General features: G+C 49.5%; 1 protein-coding gene across 4 annotated transcripts in view; it reads right to left on the bottom strand.

The window, feature by feature from the left end:
• Positions 1-449: 449 nt before the first annotated feature.
• Positions 450-12,393, bottom strand: part of RBM6 (RNA binding motif protein 6) — a 58,562-nt gene continuing 46,618 nt past the window's right edge. For all 4 annotated transcript variants that reach the window (XM_030502269.1, XM_030502270.1, XM_030502271.1 and 1 more), the window contains 13 exons: positions 11,751-11,911; positions 11,078-11,175; positions 10,544-10,586; positions 9,891-9,951; positions 8,843-8,934; positions 7,980-8,159; positions 6,848-6,937; positions 5,980-6,069; positions 5,210-5,479; positions 4,562-4,636; positions 3,871-3,968; positions 2,512-2,623; positions 450-739 (listed from right to left, as the gene is read on the bottom strand). In XM_030502269.1, coding sequence (XP_030358129.1) covers positions 614-739; positions 2,512-2,623; positions 3,871-3,968; positions 4,562-4,636; positions 5,210-5,479; positions 5,980-6,069; positions 6,848-6,937; positions 7,980-8,159; positions 8,843-8,934; positions 9,891-9,951; positions 10,544-10,586; positions 11,078-11,175; positions 11,751-11,911 — 1,496 coding nt within the window. In that variant the 3' untranslated portion in view covers positions 450-613. The remainder of the gene's footprint in view (positions 740-2,511; positions 2,624-3,870; positions 3,969-4,561; positions 4,637-5,209; positions 5,480-5,979; positions 6,070-6,847; positions 6,938-7,979; positions 8,160-8,842; positions 8,935-9,890; positions 9,952-10,543; positions 10,587-11,077; positions 11,176-11,750; positions 11,912-12,393) is intronic.

Raw genomic sequence — 12,393 nt, 5'->3', positions numbered from 1 at the left:
CATGGCTGTGTCCCTCGAGAGTCTTCAACACCACTGCTGCCAGATCCAGCCCTCCCCATGTTCAGTGGGGAGGATGGGGAAGGCTCTGCCTTGGTTGGGAAGCCCAGATACCACACAGCGTGCATTAGACTACCTTTAGTCACTACACTCTTGCTATTAATTGAATTCAGTTGTCCTTAATAGCAGCCAGGAGTTGCTCCTGCTCCCAAATTCCTTCCAGGCCGTGGGGCTATTCCCTGCTCCCAGTTCACATCCTGACCTATGAGCACAAGGCACCAGGAGCTGGCAGGGAACACACTGCAGGCAGGACCACGCATGACCAAACCTGTCCCAGCCTCACTGAATGGCTGCAGCAACCAGGGTCCTCATCAGCAGAGAGCAAAGCACGCTGAGAATCTTCCAAAGCTGTGATGCTTTTACAACACACCATTTTAGGCAAGAGACAAGCACTGACAAATTTTCAGTTTTATTAAAAAACTCCTAGCAGCAAAACCTGTAACAATTCCAAAAAAAAAAAAAAAAAAAAAAAAAAGACAACCAAACCCCCAAAAGAACATGACACAGAGAGAAAGACAGAGATGGAGGAAGACAGGCTTGGGGTTTTCTGCACCCTTCACTCCAGTTCCTTATAGCGGGCAAACATGACCCTCCTGACGGCATCGCGGTAGGTCTCGTTGGACTGCCTCTTGCTGGGCTTCCCTGGGGCACCCAGGCCAGGGCCCTTCCTCCGATTTTCTGCCTGCAAACAGACACACTTTGAGTTAGTGATTTCTCCTCCTCGCTGCCTGCCCATAAAGAGAAAGCTTCCCCTGGGCTGCTTCAGGACAGCTGACTGCTGCCACGCAGATCCAGGAGAGGAGGCACAGCAAGCGCACTGTGCTTCTCCAAAAGCTGTTCAGGGGAAACTATTTGCCCTCTGTGGGCAACAAAACCAGCCAGCAAATGCCCGGTGGGAATGGAATCACAGGGACTGGCTGCAGGGAACAAGAAGAGCATATGGCTGGTGGGAGCGGGCAGCCAAAACAGGCAGCAGCCGTGTGCAAGTGAGGATTGAAACAGAGCAAAGGGAAGTGCCAGCAAGAGCTGGGCTCCTGGGGAGCTGTCTGCAGTTAGCCTGCATTTGCAGAAGCTCGGCTGTTTTCTCCTCTAATAAGAGTTCCCATGGGCTCTGGTAGCTCACTTTGAATTTCAACCAGTTTTTAAGGACTGGCTTTTGCAGCCAGCATCTGAATTATTCAGTAATACCTGCCTAGAGCTAGCGCAGGAGAGCAGGCCCAAGGCTGAAAGTTTCTCTTGCTTTAAAGTCCGACTTATTTGAGCACCAGAGATGTCATCAATTAGGCCAAGAGATCAAAGTCCTGTAGGGCTGAAGTGGGCACATAGCGTTGCCCTGCATGTCTTGGAAGTGAAAAGCAAACACATCTCCGGGGTTCTTTTGGGAGGCCTTTATGGAAATTGCCTGAGAGCTTTGCTGTCAGCATCCTCATCCAGTCCAGGAAGCCCTGATTGGAGGTCAGACCTCCCAGAGCTCATCTCTGGAGCTGGCTCCTCAACAAAGCCCGTTTTATGGCCACAGGAAACTCTCCATGAGGACTTAGCAACAGCTGGGGTTGCTGTTTGCACTGAAAAGGGAATCTTGCCTCGTGTGTGTGGGCTCAAGCAAACACACGTCACGAAGCCTCAAATATTTGCCTTTAATGATACACTCGACTGCAAGCCCAATGTCGCAATGTGAGCTGCGCTGCCATCGCCTGCCCCTCGGGGAAGCACTGACACCACAGCAGCGAGACAGTCCGGTGACAGACCTGCCACCACCAGCAACAGCACCACAAGTGACAGCAGCCACAAGGGCATGGCGCTGCTCACGTGCCCTGGGCAAGGGGGGCAGTCCCTGCCCCAGGCTGCTTGTCAGATAAACCCTCTGCAGCAAATTAAGGTCCACTGGGAGACCAGCCCAGCCCAGAAGGCAGGATCTATCCAACCCTGCCTACCCCTGCAGCCTTTTGCCGATGGGGACTCTGCTCCCCATCAGATGATGTACCCTGGTATTACCTTCTGAAGTTCAGAGTCCAGAGCAGCAGTGAGAGCCTCACAAGCACTAGGCAGAGCAGACAAACAGCATCATGTGCCCCATGGCTTTGGCTCTGCTCACACCTCCTTCTCCTCGGAGGTTCACCTTTTCCCCCAGCTCACATGGCTGCAGAGCACTGAGCTGGTGACCTGCTCAAAGCCCAGCCTGGCGTTGGGCAGGTATTAATCAGACGCTATGACCTTCACTGTTACTCTATTTTCAACACATCAAAAACCATATAAATTCTAACCTTTTTTGACTGCCAACATACTTGCAGCCCCTCCCAGCCTGCAAAGTTAATCAGTGCACATGTATTATTCCATCTAGCGGGTGCTGAGTCTCGCAGCCTGACTTGTTCCGGCTGGGAACTCCCTCCAGCCGTCTTGGGAGACATTACTGGCTGCAGGACAGTTGTGTTTTGAAAGGAAGGGAAGACTCACCTCCATTGGGGAAGTCGTGCCCTGCTGGTTGTGGCTGAAGCCTTTCTTCCACCCCGTGGACTGCAACATTCGGTTCCCTTTGTTGTTACTATCAATCCTTGGGTCAAAGTCACTGCAAAAGAAGCAGAATCAATTGTCTGGTCCTGCTTCAAACACACGCCAGGGATTTTTAGCTCTGCTAATAGCACCTTTATTAATATTCCAGCTTCTCCTAAGGGATACTCAAGTTGCCTGCAAGAAGCACACTGGCCAAGGAAACCAACACGGTGGATTCTGTGTGCAGGGCTCAGACACCTTTGACTGCATAACTTCTTGTCCCACCTCAGTGGAAAATACACCAGGGTGCAGGAAATGAGCTCAGGCTCCAAAATATTTCTGGTACAAGCAAGCCAGGAGCACTCTGTGCTTGCATTTCTTCATCGATTTTTAGCACTAGAAAGGAAGTGAAGTGTAATCCCTGCTGCTCTGCCAGATCTTTCTTTTCTCCCAGTGCTGTGGCCATGGAGCTCGATAGATGCAGTGTTGATTTGGACACCTCTTCTCCCACCTGGTCATTACTCACCCAAGACCATTAACCTAAACCCATAGTTTTGAAAACTGCTCAGCACAAGAACAGTTTTCTTCAGGAAAGCTCTACATTGTGGCTGCTGCTGACACTGCACACAAACTGCCTTAGTTTATCCACAGCTGTTCCAGGAAAACAGAGGGAAGAGAAGATGTGGATTTTTAAACTGCAAGACATAGAGGAAAGGACTCCTTCTGAGGTGCTGTATCAGAAGCGGACAGGCACTCAACCAGTTTTGTCTTCACCACATGCCTAGCAGTTCCTCAGCCCACTGGAACACGCGAGCTTGCAGCAGGCAGGTCTTTTGAGAGCTCCACACAGCACGCACTTTCTTCCTCCACCTACTCTGCATGAGATGGAAACAGCTCCCAGTGTTCCTCTGAGTCAGTGGAACAGATGAAACACAGCTTTGCTCTTTCTTTCAATGGCTAGATGCCAGGACAGGAGGACAGCAAGTGCCTTAAGGACAAGGTGGATGGGAACAGGTTGCATTCTGCTCCCTGCACCTAGCGAGGCACACTCAAACCCCCCATTTCACTCCTCCAGCACTAGGCAGCTTGTCTCTGCTTTCCCCTAAACCCTTTTCACCCCTGCAACCCTGGCCTTCTCCAAGATGTCCTGTGGCACAACAGGCTCCCCTTTGGAGAACTCTACCCATGAGAATCACAGCCTGTCTGGCTGTGATTCATGTAGATCTACCCCACTGGCTGATTCCTGGCCTTGGCACACCAGCAGCACACACACCGTCCTGGCATCAGCAGCCCCAAAGAGATCTAACCAAGAGCAGGCATTACCTCTCTGTGTCCCGATCGTATCTGAGTCGTTTCCTCTCTGGTGAATCCATCTGCTGGAATTTCTCTCTCCGGTCATTTCCTTTGTCTTTATGTCTCCCCTTCGTCACAGAAAGAACAAAGTAAGAACAGGAGCTACAAGGGATTCAACACTCCGCAGAAGCCTGCTCTGCAGCCAGGTCTCATCTTCTATCTCATCCTCAGCTGTCTGGAAATCTGTCCTGGAGACCTACTGAATGTTTCTGGGATCCACAATCCACTTATTCTATCCTGATGGCATCTGTTGGGCTAACCCAGACCCGTGGTTGCAGCCTTCCAGCTATGGCACCAGGAGCAGCACTGCTACCCTCCAAACAACAGACAGTTACAGCTCTCCCATTCCTGCCCAGGCAGCAGCAGCCCACACACCACATTGATTTTAGGTGGAAATTTGAGTCCCACTTAGCCCAGAGCCCAACACTGGCTTGGAGGACAACAGAACCACACTCAGAACCTTCTGGGAGGAAGAAGACCTGCTCTGAGAAATCAGAGCACTGTCTACAGGTCCAACTGCAGAGTGTGCCCATAGTTCAGTCTAAGACCCTTTGAGAGGCATTTGATGCCCAGGCTGCAGACAGAGGTGCACAAGTGGAGGGTCCAACATCCCTCTCATGCAGAACCACAAACAGAAGTCTGCCCCCCACTGCAGACCCACCTCACGCTCTCTCTTCTCCAAATACGCCAGTTCCTGCTCAGATCGTTTGATCTTCATATGTATCTCCAGGTTTTGCTGAAAGGAGGAAAAGAGAAGCCAGTGTCAGCAGAGCATACAAGCTGTCAGGGTCAACTGCTGCACCCATAAGGAGTACAGGTAGGGCAGCATGCTCTTGTACCTGCACTACACCAGGCGCAGCAGCACCTCCTGCAGCCCAGACTACCTGCTCTCCCCCAGAGACCAGGAGCCCTTCCTCTCCACAGTAAGGAAGTTCTATTTTAACCTGCGTGCAGTTTGGCCCTCCTGGAAGCAAGAGCTCAAAGGCAGCACAGAACATGGGGAGGCATGTGCTAAGTTCTTACTGCTATCACACTCATGTGTGCCAGCACCCCACTCTCCCCAAGGCTCAGCTATCTCGCTACAGCTTAAAAAGTCACACCTTGATGTTACAGCACTCCCATAGCAGGAACAAGAAGCTCACACAATGCTTTGAACAGAGCTTTGATGGGAACTTTGCCTGCTACTGTGCCAAATTCAGCACAGCTCTTCCCACCCAATCGTTGCATTTTTCCCTGCAAATCACAACGCTGTTGAGCCAAAGGCAGCTTCCAGCACACACACAGCCCCACAGCACCATCTCCCCCACACCTTGTGCAGGTTGGAAAGCTGCTGGTGCTTGATGAGCACTTCCTTGTTGGGAAACTGCCTCCTGCAGAGCAAGCAGGCCAGCTTGTTCCAGTCGGTCAGCTTGTCATCGCTGGCCTTGACCTTCCTCAGCTGCTCCTCGCGCTGTGCTGGTGGGTGGGGAGGTGGCAGCCACTGAGCCTGTGACTGCTCCTCCTCTTCCTCCTCCTCTTCATTGTCGCTGTCTCCTCCATACTCTCCCAGAAGTCCTATCAGAGGGTTCACCACCTTGGGCTGAGGGAAGCAGCAGAAAAGCATGGCAATTTTTAGCATCATGTTTGCCCTGCCGTGTGGGGCTCTGCTTCCCCAATCTCCCTATGACTTCTGTTTTTGTTCCAGCCCAGGAGCTAGGGAGCAGCATCCCAGCAATACAGGCAGGAAATGGAAGCTGACCAAAGCAGCAGCTATTTGGCAGGGAGGTGCCAAATAGAGTCACCTCCTCTAGCAATGGAAAGCAGTGAGGAGGCAGCTGGAAGAGTTTTCTGCTTGAGGACTGCTTGAGCAAGAAGACCCTGCTTAAATGCAGGTAGTAAATTTCCCCATGCTAGAAGTCCACAGACAAACTCAGAGTTATAAACCAAACTGCCTTTGCCATTCCATCTCCAGTGCTCCTTCCTTTGTCACGAGCAGCTGGCACCTCTGTCACTCAAGGTCATGGGCAGGCTTTGGTGAGCCTCTCTAGTCCTGCACCCAGGTTCAAACAAGGCAAAACCCAATCCTATGGAGCCACCTACCGGGGCTGCACTCTCATCCTTTTTCACAGAGGGAGGTAATGGTTTTTTAAAGACATCTTCTGCAGAGAACTTCTCCTCTCCAGCCTCATTCTGAAACAGCCAAGATAGGTGTTAAGACTGCCACAGCATGGACTCAGTGCACACAATAGCTAGGCACCCGTTTAAACAGGCCTCCAAGGAAACCAGGCAGTTGCCAGAAATGAGGTGGTGGTTTTGGTGGGAGACATTCCCATTCTCGGGAACCCATAGCTCTCCTGGAGCTATGCCCTTGGTTTCAGGGACAGCTGCAGCAGCTCACCGTGCCATCCCAGTCTGCCCCACTCTCACGCTCTGCTGGACTGTGACGCTGACAGCAGCCCCAGCCATGCCTCAGACCAGTGAGGGACTGGGGCAGGGCCAGGTCACATTTGTACACCTCTGTGTGTGCACAAAGGACACAAATGGAGACCAGGAGCAGAGAAACCCACCATCCCAGGAAGAGCTGCAGTTCTGCTTGCCTGTGAGAGGCAAGACAAAGCACAAGTACTATAGGTGGGGAGGGGAAAGGATGGCAACACCATTTTTCTCTGTTGTGTCTGTGGCCCAACACATCCAGGCTCAACCAAGGTGGTGGTGTCTCCAGGATCTTCTTTAGACCGGCCAAAGAACACCAGAGACTGCAGTCACACAGCAGTGCAACAAGAGGAGCCTGTGATGCTCACTTGTATGCTCAGCAGCACAAAGAGCAGCCTGGGGTGAAGCTCCACATCTGCATGCTTCACATAGAACTGGTCTGGAGCCCTGGCCATGCTCCAGTTTAGCAGTTCATTAGCTACTCATACTTGACTAGGGACTATGCAGACTTGACTAATGCTATGCAACAGCTTACCAGGCCTGTACTCTCATCCTTTTTCACAGAGGGAGGCAATGGCTTTTTGAAGACATCTTCTGCAAAGAACCTCTCTTCTCCAGGCTCATTCTGAAAAACCCAAGATTGGGTATTAGGCCGGTAGAAGCACAGGGGTCAGAGAATGCACAGAACAGCCAGGAAGCCACTTCTGAGCATCCACAGAAAACAGGCAGCCAGCAAAAATGATGAGAGGATTTCTACGGGAGACGCTTTCACCCTCCAGTCATACATGACCATGTTTGCCCTATGTCTGTGCCCTTGAAAGCAGGCATCCTCCATACCAGATGGGACTCCTTGACTGGCTTGGTACCAACCTCAGGGACAATTACACTCCTTGGGTCCCAACTGCTCAGGACTGGTCGTGCCACAGAATATATCCAGACCAATAGGCAAGGAGGAAAACAAAGTTTGTGTATGCACGGCTAAATCCCTTCTACAAACTCTCCTGGTGATCCTCAGGCCCACTCAGTATCACAGCACTGGGCTGTGGTCCAACACCCATGTTCAAACGTCACTTTGGGCAGCTACTCCTAGCCAGCAACTCCCCATGCTGGGGAGACAGCATTTGCTCACTGGGAGCAGCACTGAAGGGCACTGCCCCAGGACTGGGGCTCTAGGAAGGACCGTACAGGGTGTATTTGCATTGCACCTCAGCAATGCACTGCCTGGCTCATGTTCCTGCCTGCCCATGATGATTGGAGGGGGCAGGAACTGCAGTGAGTGGAGAGCTGAGTCTCTGTTATTATCTGACTTGGTATGTTTAAATATCTCTGCTATTTTTTGATGGCCCTGTTACAACAGCTGGGTGCTTCCAGCAGCACAAGTAAAATGTGTGTCTCAGTTACCTAAATGTTTCTGAATCCTTTACCATAAGGAAGGGATGAGAAACCCTGACTTAATGTCACAAGAGAAAAATTTCAGGAACTTACTCCCACCTAGCCTGACAACAATCACATTCCCGGCCTGCTGCTGACCTCATGTATTTCATCACTTCCTCTCACCGAACCTCCTTTTTTGAATCCTCTATAAATTACTCTCTATTTTCTAACCTCTCTTACCTCAGCCTCCTGGCCTCAGATCTCTGATCATTCTGATGCCTGGAGGGATTTACCTTAGCAGAAGTACTTTTCCCTTTCTCTCTTTTGTCCCTGTTGTCCCTGCTGTGTGGCTCCTTCCTTTCATTTGTCCGTTCTTGGCGTTCTTGGCTCCCGTGCCGCTCTTGGCTCCCATGCCGCCGCCTCCTGCTCTCTGGAGGTGATGAACAAGCTTCTCGGTCTATCGTGACTTCTCTCTGAAAGAGGCATTTGGAAAAGACTTAGCCAACCCCCTGCAATCTTCTTTACTGGGCTGGGAGACCAGCACAGAAGGAACTGCAGAGCCTCAGAAAACTGAGGGCAAAGGCTTCAGAACTTTGCTGGGGGAAGAGAGAGTCTACCACAGTCAGGTCATCACAGGTACTACTCTGCTCAGGCGGAGCATGGGTAACTCCAGAATCACAAAACCAAGATCACAGTCCCAAAGAACCTCTGCTGAAGGCTCTTTTTTGACATCCTTGTAACTATTGCTGGCTGGGGTCAGGGAGCAAACAAACCACAGATGAACACAGAGTGCTGCTGTCCATATTCGAATAGAGAGCTATGTATCACAGACCTTCAGAAAAAACTAGCAAGGATACTCTGCCTGTAAGTCTACTCAATGAAGAGGAGACCAAAAATCCTCCAAGGCAGGGCTTCAGAAGCCAAAAAGGCAGCTACAGTAACTGGTTCAAGGCACATCTAGGGTTCCTAGCCTCTCATTAAGTTGGTATTTTGGGATGTGTATCCCTTTTACACAGGTCAGAGGACTGAGAGAAACAAAGCTGCCTCTATGCTGTCCCATGCTGGCCTGTCTTCAGGATCTAGCTGCAAAATCTCTCCAGAGAAGGGCAGTTTGTAAGAGTGCACTGTGTGTAATGTTTCCTTCCCACACACTCACCTGAGTCCTAGGGTCATAGTATGTCCCAGCTATAGGGTCGTAGTAATTCCCAGTTTCAGGATCATATATGTATGTGGACACATCTGATGGAGCTGAACAGAGAGACAAGAGTTAACATCACAATCTTCCAAAAGCAGAACTTGTGTTTTACAAAGACAAAAGCATGAGCAAATATTACAGTGGTGAAAGGATCAAGAGTGGGAAAGAAGAATTTTTCTCTCCTGGCAACAGAGGTATGAGTAGTCTCACTCACTTGACCTACATATTCTTTTCTTTAAGGAGTAAGAAGGGAGATGGGTTTTCACAATTCTTCTGGTTTAGGACTCTGGCAAAATTTCCACATCAAAACACTCTCACAGGGCCTGTGCTGAGATCACCAGACCACAACACTTGATTGGACAAAGACATGAAATCCAGTAATTTCCCTAAGAATGGGGTAATGAGTCCCAGGCTCTGTGTCCACCCACCCTTGTGAACAAGGAAGATTTGTGCTCTTTCAAACAGTCTCCTGTTTAAGTGATGACACTCCCCATATCCCTTCCACTCCGTGGGTGCATGAAAGCTCTGGACAAGAAAGGGGAGCAAACTGTTTCTACATGAAAAGCCAAGGGCCTTAAGGGTAAGCCCACAATGTGAGGACTGTTTCTCATTTCCAAAGTGTTATTAGACAGAATTCAGCTACAAACAAGTTAGTAAAAGAATCAGGAGTGTTCTTCTAGCTACTGGCACTGCTGCATAAAATGTATTTTCTTCTGTCTCATCTAGTAATTGCCAGGCTGATTTTATCCCATCAGTTTACCACAACAAGGAAAAGCATGCAGCAAGTTTTCTTTATCTGCATGTAGTTTTGCACAGTAAGAGGAGAGAGAAACACATCATCAGACAGGAAAATGTGACTAAACAAAGCTGGCAAAAAACCTCAGAAGTGGGTGTAGCAAACAAACCTACTCTCAGCCTTTAAAAATATTGTGGGGCTGATTTCTACATGTCAGTGCCCTTTTAAGGAAGAAAAGTGTCCACAGTAGGAGTGAGGCAGAGCTTAACTTACACTGTGCTCTGGTGCGTCTCTGTGATTCGCCACCCCTCCTGTCTCTCATGCCTCTTCTGCCCTGGAGTAAGTAAACAACACAAACAGATCAGAGGCTCCTTGACAAACATCATATTGCTTTTCCTCGCTCTCACAGACCCAAAGTTCAGGAAAACAGCTCATTTAGCTGCCCTAAATAGAGCACAAGCAGACATAACTTTTCACCTACAGAGGAATGGACAGTGTTGCAAAGCAGGAGACCCCTGTAGCTTCCATGAATCTTTAAATTAGGTGTTCCTAGCAATCTGAATCGAAGCCTCCAGCCCTTTCAGTATGGGAAGAGCCCTGTAGTCTAGTAACAAGCACCAGAGAAGAGACATTCACTCCAGGAATTGCGATCAGTCATCAATTAAATCACTCTGCATAAGCATGGTACAGAGTAATCCAGCCCAGAACTCCCTCCAGCAGCATCTGCAGTCTGACTTGCACTTCTATGCACATTACAGACACAGTGTTAGAGTAGCAGCAAGGAGCACACTTGAGCATTATCATCCCATCTTCAAACACGTTGAACTTTCAGCAGCCCAAAAGGAAAAAGCTTAACAAAGTCAGGGCTATAATCTCTAGTGCTCCCTCCCTTTCCAGCGACTTGCAGGGAAGCTGTGCAGACCTACCGGGCCATAGTAGGAATTGTCACCGTGCTCCCCGTAGTCATTCCTGTTGAGATAAAGGTTGCAGGTTACTGTTTATCTGGCTTCACATTAGCCTCAGTATACTCAAAATGATTTGCAGGACCAATAAAGGCAGAAAGACCATCTTCGCTGGCCACATGCTGGATTGTGTCCATCCCAGGAGAGAGACTTTGCAGATCACTGTCTCCACAAGAGTTATGACCACACTCTGCTGTGTCTGCAAAGATGAAACTCTCCAATTGCTTTTTAAAAAGCTGAACCCATTAATTCCCTCACAATGGGATTTGATGGCTGGACAACAAGAAGAGGCCATGCAAGATGATGATTAATCCCATACTGCTCAATCACTGAAGGGTCTTCTAGCTCCAATGCCTTTAACTCTCCAACACATTTTTATGTTGTAGGAACATCTGTGCTAATTCATGCGCCAACCTTTAAGCACTTGGTCTGACAACACAGCTCTAGCCTTGCAGCACATCACACAAAGGACAACCCTACTACCTCATCTGTCTATACCTTCTCCTCCCTGTAGCAAGATTCACTTCCACCGTACGTCCATCAATGCAGATCGGGGGATCCAGATTCTGCAGTATCTTTAGCAACCTCATTGCCTCCTGTAAAAGGAAAGGAGAATTTCACATCCATGAGAAGGAAACTATGCTTGTTTCTTAAATCCAGTCTGCCTGAAAAGAAGGCTTTGTGCTTACATGATGACCATACTACGACAGGAAACACAACACTCTTGTCTAAATATTAATGAAAGGTATTTAGGATGAGACAAAAAGGACCAATGCATTGTTAGGTTCTCTGCTTGTCCTATGAGCGTTTTCAGCAGCCAGCTAGGGACTGTATTCTCCTAGGGCTACTGGACAATGCAGCACCGTGGCTGCTGCTGCACCCTCTGGACCAATGCCAGAACACAGCTATGGAGCCTGGGAGTCACCCAGAAGCAGAAAATGTGAATCCTCCATCATGGAACTGTCTGTTAACTAAGATTCTTGCCACAAACTCACTCAGCATCACAACTTCTGACAACAGAGACAATCTTTGTCTCCTAAAGCCAGACGAGCAGAAGAGAGGACTCACTCCAGGAGAGCTGCCTCACAAGTACAGCTATTTCTTACAGTGGTGTCTACTACAGACTATAGATGCCAACAGGGGGAGCATGTGAAAGCAGGAAACTACTTACAGCATGCGAGTCCAGTTCAATGAAGCCATAGGTTTGCCCCATCCGCCCAGCCTTGTTCTTCATGATGCGCACGCTGGATGTGGAGAGACGCACATATGGGGCCAGGAGCCCCACAATCACCTCTGGTGGGGTGAATCGAGTAATACGCTTCAGCATAATTGCTGTGAAGCCCAACGAGGGATGTGGCCAGGAAGGAAAAAGTAGAAAAAGATAATTCAGACCTAAGTTTATTATGACAGTGCAGGTAAAACTAAACCCACTCAAAGCAACAGCATGGCTTCTTGCAGGTGAGTTTGACTGAAGGCCATCGCTGTCTTCCTCTCCACTTTGCAAGATGCTCAGAGGACTGCTTCCAATTGCTAACCTTTCCTTCCCAGAAAACACAGCAGAAAGCAGGCCCCTCCTCAGAGAAGCTCAGCCCATGGTAACTTCTGGCCAGAGAGACTTTTGCTGCTGTGTTAACTGCGCCATCCTGAAGCCACCATGCCCTGAATTAATTTTCTTAAAGGCAACTGGCCATGGCCTTTGGGGATGGACAGCCCATCATTACTTCACTTGTATAACACAGAAACCTCCTCCAGAGGTTTTAGTGAAATGCTGCCCTTTCTGCGGATGGCCTCATGCAGTGGAAGCAAGAGGAATC

The sequence above is a fragment of the Strigops habroptila genome, chromosome 11 (assembly GCF_004027225.2).
Source record: "Strigops habroptila isolate Jane chromosome 11, bStrHab1.2.pri, whole genome shotgun sequence".
NCBI classification, from domain to species: domain Eukaryota; kingdom Metazoa; phylum Chordata; class Aves; order Psittaciformes; family Psittacidae; genus Strigops; species Strigops habroptila.
Note: the sequence above shows the minus strand (reverse complement) of the source record. Positions and strands in the feature narration are given on the sequence as shown.